The sequence below is a fragment of the Salvelinus namaycush genome, chromosome 15 (genome assembly GCF_016432855.1).
Source record: "Salvelinus namaycush isolate Seneca chromosome 15, SaNama_1.0, whole genome shotgun sequence".
NCBI classification, from domain to species: domain Eukaryota; kingdom Metazoa; phylum Chordata; class Actinopteri; order Salmoniformes; family Salmonidae; genus Salvelinus; species Salvelinus namaycush.
The window spans coordinates 32,151,818-32,166,835 of record NC_052321.1 but is presented as its reverse complement, the minus strand read 5'-3'; the positions used below and the strand labels follow the sequence as shown (position 1 = coordinate 32,166,835).

The 15,018-nt window shown below is 45.8% G+C and overlaps 1 protein-coding gene across 1 annotated transcript in view; it reads right to left on the bottom strand.

The window, feature by feature from the left end:
• The window catches only part of akap6 (A kinase (PRKA) anchor protein 6), a 170,144-nt gene that overhangs the window by 128,507 nt on the left and 26,619 nt on the right, over window positions 1-15,018 (bottom strand). Inside the window, exon 3 of the mRNA XM_039009773.1 lies at window positions 8,600-10,270. Coding sequence (XP_038865701.1) covers window positions 8,600-10,270 — 1,671 coding nt within the window. The remainder of the gene's footprint in view (window positions 1-8,599; window positions 10,271-15,018) is intronic.

Here is a 15,018-nt window from a genome sequence, read left to right as displayed (position 1 = left end):
GAGAGAGAGAGAGAGAGAGAGAGAGAGAGAGAGAGAGAGAGAGAGAGAGAGAGAGAGAGAGAGAGAGAGAGAGAGAGAGAGAGAGAGAGAGAGAGAGAGAGAGAGAGAGAGAGAGAGAGAGAGAGAGAGAGAGAGAGAGAGAGAGAGAGAGAGAGAGAGACAGAGAGAGAGAGAGAAAGGGAGAGAGAGAGAGACAGAGAGACAGAGAGAGAGACACACAGAGAGAGCGACACAGAGAGACAGAGGGAGAGAGAAAGGGAGAGAGAGAGAGACACACAGAGAGAGAGCGACACAGAGAGACAGAGGGAAAGAGAAAGGGACAGAGAGACAGAGAAAGAGAAAGAGAGAGAGAGGTAGGATTGTCAGTGATGCCACATCCACAGACACTAAAGTCAATCTACAGCAGTGACTCCAGTCCTGTTGTTTAGTGATATTTCACCTCTTGAGTTAAAACTACCAACATTGGGGTGAATTGATTCAAGGGCAAAACTTGATTTCAAAAGGAGAACATTTGATAGTTGAGGGTATACACATCAGTTTATACACACAAACAACGGGTTGATGGGGGAGATTTCCCGTCAGTAACATTGCCCTTGATCAGTTAGAGGTGCTTAGTCAAAGAGGGGAGGACGGAGGAGAGGCTTGCTGTGTGGTGTGTGACTACTGCCATCCGCTGGCAAGGAAAGGAAGCAACTTGATTCCAACACAGATTGACAATGGTCTCTCTTCACCTTCCTCCCTAGCATTCCTTTCCTCTCCCTGAGCAGAAGGACAGAGACAAGGACTGTGGCGGGCGCTGGCGCGGGCGGTAACTAGCGTGGTATTTCAGTAATTACTACCTCAGATCTGTACATCCAGTGTTTCAGCCCCTGGTGTACGGTGTATAGATGCAGTAAACCTTGACTCATTGAGTGGTGTTCAGTAATTGCATTCATGACCCCAGAATTCAATATGATTATATTTCTCTCACTCTCCATGGCAGGCCTCCTGCTCATTATTTGACAGTGATGAAAATCAAAGTTATTGATATAAATGACCTCTCTTCAGACGCGGATAGAGCCCCAGTATTGACGTTTTTGGACCTGACTTCTTAGACAGGCTTTGATGTGGTTGTGGATGGCTGGGTCTGAGGCAGGATGGGGCTGGGTCTGAGGCAGGATGGGGCTGGGTCTGAGGCAGGATGGGGCTGGGTCTGAGGCAGGGTGGGGCTGGGTCTGAGGCAGGATGGGGTCTGAGGCAGGATAAGGCTGGGTCCTGGCAGGCTGGTACATAGGGTGTAGCATCAGTGTCATCCCAATAGCAGGGCCTGGATGGTGATGTTAGTGTAGTGGGGACTGATCATAGCCCAGGACCTACAGTATCTCAGTCACTAACAAACGCTATCCCTCCCCCTCTGTTGCATATTTCTCTCTTTCTCCCTCCCTCTTGCATATTTCTCTCTCTCTCTCTCTCTCTCTCTTGCATCTCTCTCATATCTCTCTCTCTTATCTCTCTCATCTCTCTCTCTCTTTCGCGTGCATCTCTCTCTCTCTTGCATCTCTCATATCTCTCTCTCTTATCTCTCTCATCTCTCTCTCTCTTTCGCGTGCATCTCTCTCTCTCTCATGCATATTTCTCCCTCTCGCATCTCTCTCTTGCACCTCTCTCTCTCTCTTACACCTCTCACTCTCGTATCTCTCTCTCTCATCTCTCTTTCTCTTTTGCTTGCATCTCTCTCTCTCTCTCTTGCATCTCTCTCTCGCATCTCTCTCTCTCGCATCACTCACTCTCGTATCTCTCTCTCTCTAATCTCTCTCTCATCTCTCTCTCTCTTTCGCTTGCATCTCTCTCTCTCTCTTGCATATTTCTCTCTCTCTTGCATATTTCTCTTTCGCTTGCATCTCTCTCTCTCTCTTGCATATTTCTCTCTCTCTTGCATATTTCTCTCTCTCTTGCATATTTCTCTCTCTCTTGCATATTTCTCTCTCTCTTGCATATCTCTCTCTCTCTTGCATATTTCTCTCTCTCTTGCATATTTCTCTCTCTTGCATATTTCTCTCTCTCTTGCATATTTCTCTCAGGCTCAGCTTGCATCTCTCTCCCTCTCTCTTTCTCATTTAAAAAAATGCATTGCATTAATGTCCTGTCTGCGTGCAGTAGGCTAGCAGTAAGCTGCTCATATTAGCCAGTGAGATAGGTACATTACAGCAGAATTGTCCCAGTCAATGGAAATCAACAGACACTGAGACTAGAACACAATCCCCCAGGACAGGGACATTATGTGCGTTTCCTTTTCATCCTCCCTCTCCACCAGTAAAGCTTTCAACCAAGATGAATACACAGCCTCTGGTCACAACAGCATTAACGGCAGGGCCTAGCGTGTCACAGAATGGGTTTGTGGGCCAGTGTAATGCGCCAGGCAGGCAGGAGGAAAAGCATATGAATAACATGAATGAACAACATCCCTTCTCTTCCCATCTATCCCCTCCGAACTTCTCCAAGGGAAAGAGAGAGAGAGGCAGAGAGAGAGAGAGAAAGAGAGAGACAGGCGGAGAAAGGAGAGATAAAAAAAAAGAAGAGAGGAAGAGAGAGACCGAGAGAGAGGAAGGATGGAGGGAAGTAAGGCTCTGCTCGTCAGTAGCGTCACACTTGACTAGGCCCCTGAGACGCTCCCAGTAGAACCTTCAGCTGCCAGCTGTCTGTTGCCATGAGGATGAAGTCATCTCCAGAGGCCCGCATGCTAATGTAATCAATCACCTCCCTGTGTGACACGTATCATCTCAGGTGGTGCGCCTGGCTGCCTCTGTCTCAGCCTCACAGCCTCAGCTTTTCTCTCAGTCCCAGCCTCAGCCCCAGCCTCACAGCCCCAACCTCAGCATGGCTGCCTCTCTCTCAGCCTCACAGCCTCAGCTTTTCTCTCAATCCCAGCCTCAGCCCCAGCCCCCAGCCTCACAGCTCCAACCCCAGCCTGGCTGCCCCTCTCTCAGCCTCACAGGCTCAGCTTCTCTCCCAGCCTCACAGCCCCAACCTCAGCCTGGCTGTCTCTCACTCACTCTCACAGCCTCAGCTTCTCTCCCAGCCTCACAGCCCCAACCTCAGCCTAGCTATCTCTCACTCAGCCTCACAGCCTCAGCTTCTCTCCCAGCCTCACAGCTCCAATCTCAGCCTAGCTGTCTCTCACTCAGCCTCACAGCCTCAGCTTCTCTCCGAGCCTCACAGCCCCAATCTCAGCCTGGCTGTCTCTCTCTCTCAGCATCAGCCTCTGTCTCAGTCTGAGCTTCAGCCTCACAACTAGGCTTGGGCAATATACCATTTATACCGTATACCGGGTATTTCGAAATAACTACAGTATTTTTCAGGGGCTGCAGGGGTGCGTGCTACGCCACTGCTTATAACTAGTTAAATATAGTTAAATATAACTATAACAAATCTAAGATGTGTCAAATAAATGATATCCATCTCAGGGCTCCTGCTATGCGTTTGGTTTGCTGACTTGCTAGGTAAGTGGCTAGATGTCAAGATCAAGCTTCTTGGTTACAGCAGAGACATTCAATCCCCTCCTGGATAAACATCTCTGTTGCCTAAATTGTTTTGTGCATCCCAAATTTTTTTATATACAGTTTACAAGTCGGAAGTTTACATAGACCTTTCATACACACCACAGGGTGGGGTTCAGACCCAGGGACTCGAGCTTAATGATGAGCTTGGAGGGTACTATGGTGTTGAATGCTGAGCTGTAGTCAATAAACAGCATTCTTACATACAGTTGAAGTCGGACGTTTACATACACCTTAGCCAAATACATGTCAACTCAGTTTTTCACAATTCCTGACATTTAATCCTAGTAAAAATTCCCTGTCTTAGGTCAGTTAGGATCACCACTTTATTTTAAGAATGTGAAATGTCAGAATAACAGTAGAGAGAAGGATTTATTTCAGCTTTTATTTATTTCATCACATTCCCAGTGGGTCAGAAGTTTACATACACTCAATTAGTATTTGGTAGCATTGCCTTTAAATTGTTAAACTTGGGTCTAATGTTTTGGGTAGCCTTCCACAAGCTTCCCACAATAAGTTGGGTGAATTTTGGCCCATTCCTCTTGACAGAGCTGGTGTAACTGAGTCAGGTTTGTAGGCCTCCTTGCTCGCACACACTTTTTCAGTTCTCCCCACAGATTTTCTATAGGATTGAGGTCAGGGCTTTGTGATGGCCACTCCAATACCTTGACTTTGTTGTCCTTAAGCCATTTTGCCACAACTTTGGAAGTATGCTTGGGGTCAATGTCCATTTGGAAGACCCATTTGCGACCAAGCTTTAACTTCCTGACTGATGTCTTGAGATGTTGCTTCAATATATCCACATAATTTTCCTGCCTCATGATGCCATCTATTTTGTGAAGTGCACCAGTCCCTCCTGCAGCAAAGCACCCCCACAACATGATGCTGCCACCCCTGTGCTTCACGGTTGGGATGGTGTTCTTCGGCTTGCAAGCCTCCCCCTTTTTCCTCCAAACATAACAATGTTTTGTTCTATTTTTGTTTCATCAGACCAGAGGACATTTCTCCAAAAAGCACGATCTTTGTCCCCATGTGCAGTTGCAAACCGTAGCCTGGCTTTTTTATGGCGGTTTTGGAGCAGTGGCTTCTTCCTTGCTGAGCGATCTTTCAGGTTATGTCGTTATAGGACTCATTTTACTGTGGATATAGATACTTTTGTACCTGTTTCCTCCAGCATCTTCACAAGGTCCTTTGCTGTTGTTCTGGGATTGATTTGCATTTCTCGCACCAAAGTACGCTCATCTCTAGGAGACAGAACGCATCTCCTTCCTGAGCAATATGACGGCTGCATGGTCCCATGGTGTTTATACTTGCGTACTGTTGTTTTTATAGATGAACGTGGTACCTTCAGGCGTTTGGAAATTGCTCCCAAGGATGAACCAGACTTGTGGAGGTCTACAATTTTTTCTGAGATCTTGGCTGATTTCTTTTGATTTTCCCATGATGTCAAGCAAAGAGGCACTGAGTTTGAAGGTAGGCCTTGAAATACATCCACAGGTACACCTCCAATTGACTCAAATGATGTCAATTAGCCTATCATAAGTTTATAAAGCCATGACATCATTTTCTGGAATTTTCCAAGCTGTTTAAAGGCACAGTCAACTTAGTGTATGTAAACGTCTGACCCACTGGAATTGTGATACAGTGAATTATAAGTTAAATAATTTGTCTGTAAACAATTGTTAGAGAAATTACTTGTGTCATGCACAAAGTAGATGTCCTAACCTACTTGCCAAAACTATAGTTTGTTAACAAGACATTTGTGGAGTGGTTGAAAAACGAGTTTTAATGACTCCAACCTAAGTGTATGTAAACTTCCGACTTCAACTGTACATACATCTATTATTTTGTTTTAAATAGCGCCCCTTGTTTGCACATCCGGTAATACCGTATACCCCGGTATGGTACAGAAACGGTATGACGGTATGAAAATCTAGATACGTCAAACCCTACTCACAACCCCAGCCCTAACTTCTCTCTCTGTCCCAGCCTCAGCCCTAACTTCTCTCAGTCCCAGCCCTAACTTCTCTCTCACCCCCAGCATCAGCCCCAGCCCTAGCTTCTCTCTCAGTCCCAGCCTCAGCCCTAACTTCTCTCTCAGTCCCAGCCTCAGCCCCAGCCTTAACTTCTCTCTCAGCCACAGCCTCAGCCCCAGCCCTAACTTCTCTCTCAGTCCCAGCCCCAGCATCAGCCCCAACTTCTCTCTCAGCCCCAGCATCAGCCCCAGCCCTAACTTCTCTCTCAGCCCCAGCCCTAACTTTCTCTCTCAGCCCCAGCCTCAGCCCGTCTTAATCTCTCTCTCGGCCCCAGCCTCACAGCCCCAGCCTGGCTGCCTCTCTTTCAGCATCAGCCTCAGTATCAGCTTCCGCCTCAGCCTCAGCCTTCCATCCTGATACAGAGAGGAGAAGGAGGAGAGGATATGCTAATCCTCAGATTGTACGTGAACCATGGAGATGTCTGACTGTCTTGTACATATAATCCTATGTATTCGCCAAAGTGGCAACCTTAGTATCTAACACTCAGTAATAAGCAATGGAAAGATAAAAGGTGGGTTATGCATTACAGAATAATAACAACAATCATTTGATGTCAATTCCTTTTTTTCAATGCATAAAATGAACGCATTATATATGCAACAACATGTTGCTCTATTGATATGTGGGCATTGTAGAGGAGACGACGTGTGAATTCTATCTTTTTTTCCCAAAGAGAAGAAAGTCATAATTTTCCGTTCCTGCCAGCAGGTGGCAATAAAACCCCACTGTGCTAATCAGGCTTTACCAACGGGAGAGATTTCACTATGTGACTCACTGACTAACAGTGGAGATAAATAGGAAGAGACCGTCTAGTCAACAGACTGAGAATGCGTCCCAAATGGCAGCCTATTCCCTATTTAGCGCACTACTTTTGACCAGGGCCCGTAATGCTCTGGTCAGAAGCATATAGGGAATAGGGAGCCATTTGAGACACAGAGTATTTACATGGCAGAATAGCTACAGACCGTGGGAAACTACTGACTGGACCCGACTGAAACTACAGATAACATTCAATATAACTTCAATCATATACTGTGGAGAATGTTGATACTAAAGGATTATACAGTACTAGTTATGTTTAGGTAGGATTCACAGGCTGGCTCTTATTAAACCCTACCAACATTGACATTGTCCAGGGCTGTGGAGAAAATGGCATTCAGACATCTGTGATGGCAGAGACCCGCTGGGGAGGATGAACAGGATTCCATGGAGTCACTCAGGACCGAGGCTCATCAGGCCTGAGGTTCACTGACTACGGAGGAGAATATAATATCTCTGAAAGGCAGCAGCCTCTATTGAGGGCCCCTCATGTGTTAAAGAATGACAGCTCAAAAGTCTCTGTCTGTCTGTCTGTCTGTCTCTGTCTGTCTCTGTCTGTCTCTGTCTGTCTCTGTCTGTCTCTGTCTGTCTCTCTCAATTCAATGTCAATTTAAGGGGCTTTATTGGCATGGGAAACATATGTTAACATTGCCAAAGCAAGTGAAATAGATCATAAACAAAAGTGAAATAAATATTAAAAACTGTACAGTAAACATTACACTCACAAACGTTCCAAAAGAATAAAGACTATATACAGTGTTGTAATGATGTGCAAATAGTTAAAGTACAAAAGGGAAAATAAATTAACAGAAATATGGGTTGTATTTACAATGGTGTTTGTTCTTTACTGGTTGCCCTTTTCTTGTGACAACAGGTCACAAGTCTTGCTGCTGTGATGGCACACTGTGGTATTTCACCCAATAGATATGGGAGTTTATCAAAATTGGATTTGTTTTCAAATTCTTTGTGGGTCTGTGTAATCTGAGGGAAATATGTGTCTCTAATATGGTCATACATTTGGCAGAAGGTTAGGAAGTGCCACCTCATTTTGTGGGCAGTGTGCACATAGCCTGTCTTCTCTTGAGAGCCAGGTCTGCCTTCGGCGGCCTTTCTCAATAGCAATGCTTACGGAGTCTATACATACAGTAGTCAAAGATTTCCTTAAATTTTGGGTCTGTCACAGTGGTCAGGTATTCTGCCACTGTATACTATCTGTTTAGGGCCAAATAGCATTCTAGTTTTCTGTTTTTTTCCCCCTCTCTCTCTCTCTCTCTCTCTCTCTCCCCCTCTCTCTCTCATTACTTCTCTCTCTCTCTCTCTCTCTCTGAGTATATTGTCCTGCAGGTTTCCTGGGTCTCTTACTCTCATCAAATCATCAATTAGCTCCCAGCTCCTTCAGAGACTTGATTACATGCTCTTCATTATTTACCTAATGGTCTAATTACATCGTTGGATGGGAGACATTAACATGAGAGGCAGACAGGAGAAGGAAGGTCGCAATGCACTGGTTAGTGGTTTCTATGAGGCTACTCTATGTGAGAGTAGAGAGAAGACAAGTGTTTCACTAAGCTTTTGATGTGCTGGCTGGGTTTGTTGTCAAGTTTGATTATTTTGATTATGTACATATAAGAATTGGCTCAGAAGATACAGGAATGCAGTATGCTTTCTACTTGGCAACAATTTGCTGAATGATCCTCAAAAGCAGGTTAAACCGTCTCCTCTGATGTGTAGGTATTAAAGCATTGTCAAATAACTTCAATCCTCCGTCTGACGGTGGAGGAAACCTTTCCTTGTATGTTGTGTACTAATGTCATATTACCATACGCAGGGTGACAGCAATGATTGATCTGTTCATAAATCACTTCATCAATACTGCACCTGTCACTTAACAACTGACCTTTGAATATTTATTAATTTTTTTACATCTCAGCAATTTAGCAGACGCTCTTATCCAGAGCGACTTACAGTAGTGAGTTCATACACTTTCAGACTTTTTTTCGTAGCCACACGGGTCAATATGTGTTGACATTTGAATTCATATAGACACCATCATTATGAGCAGGAATGATTTAGCAACACTTTCTAGTTGGGGATACATGAACGTTGGAGCCATCTACTGTAAATGTCAGGTACTAGAATAACCAATGCTTGAAACAACAACATCCTCACAGTAAAACTGTTTGTGACAGAAGCTGTGGCTCTCCTTACCTCGATCTTGCCCCATATGTCTGGGTGGTTGTCGTGGTGCTGGATGTCATCCTGTAACTGTTGGATGAGGGGTTTACACTGTGTCTCTATGTGGGGGGCCATGGTAGTGGTGGTGGGCTGCAGCGGTAACCTGTTGCTGTCTCTCCTTCTGGAGCCAGTAGAGCTCCCTCGGGTCTCACCGGAGCTCCAGCCCCTGTTGTTGTCTCTCATCCTACTCTCCCCGGAGCTCCAGGCCTCGTCCTCAGACAGTAGGTCACTGAGGGGGCCCGACTCAAGGCTCTCATCCAGGGACGGAGCCATGTCGCTGGACGAGGTCGGCGAAAAACGCCCCATCCCCACCCGGAAGGGCCTCTTGTAGGGCTGTTGGAGGCCCACAGTGGGGTTGGGGCTGCCCGGGCCGTCGCCCTCCCAATCTGAGTTGACCTCAGTCAGCTCCCAGTCGTCCACATCCTGGATGGACTCGTGGTGTCCTTGGTGGCCGGGTCTCTGGGGCAGCGCCTTGGCCAGGGTCTCCAGCTTCATAGCCAGCATCTCTGTCTTCTTCAGCTGTGCGGGCAGAGCCAAGAACTCATCTGACCCGAACCACCGCTCCTCGCTGGGGTTAGGGCTAGCTTCGGCTAAGGCTTGAGCTTGGTGGTGGAGCTTGGGCCCCTGGGGCCCCGGGCGCTGGATGATCCAGTCGGCTGCTTTGGTGAGGGGACTGGAGTCCTCGCTGGAGGCCTCGTCATGGGATTCGTGGTCCAAGGGCCCCCTCATGGGAGAAAGTAGGGGGCTGTCTGTGTCTCTGACTGTCTGTGGATCATCCATGTCCCTGTTGCATTCCCCAGTGCCTGAGAAGGGGATGGGGATGGGGGAGATGTCTTGGGGGAAATGGCCTCCCCGCCCTGCCTCTGAGGAGCTCCTCTGCAGGGGGATGTGAGCTCCAGCAGGGCCCCCCTGTCTCTGGTACCGTCCAGCCTCGCTCTGTCTGCTGGCCTGCAGGTTCCTGTCATTCATTGCATGCAGGCTGTTGTAGGACTGGCTGGCGTTACTGGGGTACACAGCGTCCAGCTCCAGCCAGAACTTGGAGCGGTCCGGAGGGTCCAGGAGGGAGGGGGTGCTCCGGCTCAGGTCTGCCTGGAACTGAAGAGAGGAAGGCAGTGTGGATCTCCTCAGGCTGAGGCTGGTCTCAGTCTCTCCCTCCAGGTACATGGGCTTCTTAGGCAGGGAGGGCTGGGTGGGGGACACCTCGTTACTCACGCTGCCCTGGAGTGGGCGCTTGGAGAGCAGAGTGCTCTCGTTCTGGGGCGCACCGCAGTGCATTGTGGGTCCTGGTGCAGGATTGTTGACCTCTCCTCCGCTACAGAGTGTGTCTCTCAGTCTCTCTATGTAAGTCCCTGGCTCCTCCTCCTCCTGCTCTGGGACGACCCCTTGGTTCTGGTTCTGCTTGACCGTGATGGTTAGGAGATCCACACTCTGGATGAGCTCTGGGAAGTCTCTCTCCAGCTCGGGGTAGCTACACCGGGGATCCTGGCCCTGGCCTGGTCCCCTAGTACCTTCCTGGTCCTCACTGGGGCTGTAGTCGCTGAGCTCGTAGGCTGTGATGCCACAGTCCAGGGAGAAGTAGTCCTGACTGCACTTAATGGTCAGCTGGCCACAGTCGTCCACTTCGGTCAGAGCATCCAGGCGAGCCTGGGGGGGGGGACACACGGAGGGGAGAGAAACATATGATTAACACACCACTTAAGTTAACTCCGAATATTCAAGTTACAATGCCTTAGATGGACAATCTGCAGTTCAAAACAACAACAAAGCGCCGGCCTGCTACTGTTTTGGTAAACAGCTGAGGGATGGAGCTGGAGAAATGTAACCACTCCCAAATTCATAGACAAAGATATGGATACAAGGACTGACCATCCATTAGATCAAAAGTATAGCTTTAACCACGTTTTGAAGCTATACAGTATTTATTTAAAATTGCTTATATTACATAGTAAAACAAGCTGATATTTTGGGTTCTGATAGGGTATGACAGTTGAACTAAGCTCATGAGGGATTTATACGTTATACTCTTCAATAATCAAAGGCTGCATATATCATGAAATGAAAAGTAAAAGCATTTATGTATCAATCGCAGATTGCCTCTTAATTAACCAAAAGGGGTTGTGTTTTCCAACATAAAAGAGGAGCAACTCCTAAGAGTCTACATTATACTACAGTAAATCAAATTGCACATCCATGGAGTTATCAGTAGTAATTCCTGCATGGGCCACGGGGTGGTGTGCACTGCACTCTCTATGTAAAAGACACTGGATGGACAGAAGCTTTGACGTGCAACTTGGCAATTTTTTCTTTCTCTCAAAATGTTTCTCTCCATTTACCTGGTGTTTTATGTACACAGTGTGTGGGAGTTAGTCTCCTCAACAAAAATGTACCAAAAGCTTAGCGTAGAGGCCAGGATATCCAGTGGACGACTGAAGAGAACAGCATGTCCTGTGGACAGGCCAGGAGATCCAGTGAACACACACACATCCTTCCATTGTTCTGTCTGTGTAACCATATCATTTAACAAGGCCTGCTCAGAACCTTAGCTAAACTTGCTTTAACTGATGACCCTTCCGTTTGGCATACAATTGAATAAGCAAAAAGAAGAAGAAAGTGCACTAGGAAACAAAGATAAATGATATAAAGGATGATAGTAAAAAACTTTGGCGCACCTTAAATGACATTTTAGGCGAAAAGACGAACACAGCTCATTCATCACGAAACCCTCTGATATTGCCAACTACTTGAATTACTTTTTCATTGGCAGAATTAGAACATTTAGACATTTAGACAAACTTAACCTTCATAACCATGCATAATTGACCAAATTATGAAAGACAAGCATGATCATTTTTTATTTTGTAAAGTGAGTGTGGAAGAAGCAAAAACATGTATTGTTGTCTATCAATAATGACAAACCACCTGGGGCCTCATTTATCGACCGTGCATACATTTCTTACACAATTCTGGCATACGTGGAGATTCTAGAATTGATAAATTATTGGGATTTATCACAGATTATACATTATATTGATCAGATACTCTAGTGGCCGCTGTAACAATGAAAATACATTTCCTCAAAAATGGAAGGCAGGTGGGAACATTCTAGCCAATGAGAGGGCAGATACGCATGTAAACAACAGGCACAACTCTGATATAAAGTGTTTTTTCTCAAAGTTGCCAGGATGTCAAATGTCCTACACTCGTAAAAACATAAGCATTACAAAACTTCTATTTGATTACATAAGCCACACACACGTAGCAAATAATCAATTATATTTTTTGTTAACCAAATTCGACACTGTCATTGACCTCCGTAGAAAAACTCCTCGCTTGGTGAAGTAAAAAAAATGAAAAACTCCACCTGCTGGAGAAGACTGATTTGGTCCCAGTTTTCCCTCTTGTTTCACCTCTTCCTCTATTGATTTAGCAAACTGTCGCAAGTAACATATACACTGAGTGTACAAAACATTAAGGACACCTTCTTAATATTGAGTTGCACCCCCCCTCGCCCTCAGAACAGCCTCAGTTGATCAGGGCATGGACAAGATGTCAAAAGTGTTCCACAGGGATGCTGGCCCATGTTGACTCCAATGCTTCCCACAGTTGTGTCCAGTTGGCTGGATGTCATGTGGGTGGTGGACCATTCTTGATACACGCAGGAAACTGTTTAGCGTGAAAAACGGTGCCCGGGCACCAACTACCATACCCTGTTTAATGGCACTTCAATCTTTTTCTTACCCATTCACCCTCTGTATGCCACACGTACACAATCCATGTCTCAATTGTCTCAATATTTAAAAATCCTCCTTTTAACCTGTCTACTCCCATTCATCTACACTGATTGAAGTGGATTTATCAAGTGACATCTATAAAGGATCTTAGCGTTCACCTGGATTTGTATACTCAGTGTACAAATGTTTTCAATGACAAATCAGAGCCATATTATATTTGTGCGGTCATGAACGAGTGCTACAGCCTCGCTTGGAAAACGCCCTCCATTCACCTTTTATGGTAATAGAAACATCCTCATTTGCTGTATGATTTGGAGATGTTGGAACTGGGCCATGATAGTAAAAAAAAAAAGAAGGCAAATTTGATATATATATCTGTTGAGGTGTGGAAAGAATGATGCAGTGACTTTTCCAAACTAAAAATGCATGCCGCAAAGCGAGTGCCAAACACTGGCCGCGCAATTTAGAACAATTCAAAAGTAAATGCTACAGCCCACACCTCTATGCAAAAGACGAATTGTTGTTCAATATTTTGTTTATCAGTACATTATTGTGTTTCTATCTCCTGCCTTGGTGTAGGCTCTGAAATGAAATAGGCTATGATGTCGCGCTCCTAATCCTATTGCACAGCAATATTGTAGCCTACCAATACAGTCAAGCTTGGCTATTGAATGAGCGATTGATAAATGGTAGCCTACTATTTGTTGTGTAGCGGGAATCATTTAAACCAGTTATGTCAGAAAAGGAGCTACATGTACTGCAATATGATTATGATTTAGGCCTATATAATAAAAGTAAAATAAACAGACGACATACTGCAATGCGATCTCTTTACCAATGGCAAATGCATCTGTTTTATCATTAGGCCCACGTTTTAATGTTTTTATTAGTTTACCATTATTATAATTCCAGTGGTGTAAAGACAACTTCTACTTTTACTTCAATACATTCCTAAAAGAAAATAATGTACTTTTTACTCCATACATTTTCCCTGACACCCAAAAGTACTCGTTACATTTTTAATGCGTAGCAGGAAAGGAAAATGGTCAAATTCATGCAAGTATCAATTGAACATGCCTGGTAATCTCTACTGCCGCTGATCTGGTGGACTCACTAAACACAAATGCTTCTTATGTAAATAATGTCTGAGTGTTGGAGTGTGCCCCTGGCTATCGGTAAAAATATATATATATGAAAATTGTGCCGTCTTGTTTGCTTATTAATATAAGGAATTTGAAATTATTTACACATTTACTTTTGATACTTACGTATATTTAAAGCCAAATACTTTGACTTACTCAAGTAGTATTTTACTGGGTTAATTTTACTTTTACTTGAGTCCTTTTCTATTAAGGTATTTTTACTTTTACTCAAATATGACAATTGTCACGTTCCTGACCTGTTTTCTGTTAATTTTGTATGTGTTTAGTTGGTCAGGGCGTGAGTTGGGGTGGGCATTCTATGTTTTGTGTTTCTATGTTTAGGTCAGGTTAATTAGCCTTATATGGTTCTCAATCAGGGACAGGTGTTTGACGTTTCCTCTGATTGAGAACCATAAAAAGGTAGGCTGTTCACACTGTTTGTTTGTGGGTGATTGTCTTCTGTGTCTGTGTATGTTGCACCACACGGGACTGTTTCGGTTTGTTCGTTCGTTTGATGTAGTCTGTTCCTGTTCGTGAGTTCTTCGTGTATTTATGTAAGTTCCATGTTCAGGTCTGTCTACATCGTTTTGTTATTTTGTAGTTTGTTGAAGTGTTTTCGTTTTTCGTTTTTACTTTAATAAACTTCATTATGTCAAATTATCACGCTGCGCTTTGGTCCAATCCCTACTCCTCCTCTTCGTCTGAAGAGGAGGAGGATAGCCGTTACAGAATCACCCACCAACCATGGATCAAGCAGCGTGAGAGGAACCAGCAACAGCGGAAAAAAAAACAGGACTCGTGGACATGGGAGGATGTTTTGGACGGCAAGGGTTGCTACACATGGGAGGAGATCCTGGCTGGAAGAGATCGCCTCCCATGGGAACAGCTGGAGGCGATTAGGAGAGCAGAGGCAACCGGAGAGAGGAACCGGAGTTATGAGGGTACGCGACTAGCAAGGAAGCCTGTGAGTAAACCCCAAAAATTTCTTGGGGGGGGCTAAAAGGGAGAGTGGCGAAGTCAGGTAGGAGACCTGCGCCTACTCCCTGTACTTACCGTGGAGAGCGAGAGTACGGGCAGACACCGTGTTACGCAGTAGAGCGCATGGTGTCTCCTGTACGTGTGCACAGCCCGGTGCGGTACATACCAGCTCCTCGTATCGGCCGGGCCAGATTGAGCATTGAGCCAAGTGCCATGAAGCCGGCTCTACATATCTGGCCACCAGTGCGTCTCCTCGGGCCGGCTTACATGGCACCAGCCTTACGCATGGTGTCCCCGGTTCGCCTACATAGCCCGGTGCGGGTTATTCCACCTCCCCGCACTGGTCGGGCGACGGGGAGCATACAACCAGGTAAGGTTGGGCAGGCTCAGTGCTCAAGGGAGCCAGTACGCCTGCACGGTCCGGTATTTCCGGCGCCACCTCCCCGCTCCAGCCCAGTACCACCAGTGCCTACACCACGCACCAGGCTTCCAGTGCGTCTCCAGAGCCCTGTTCCTCCTCCACGCACTAGCCCTATGGTGC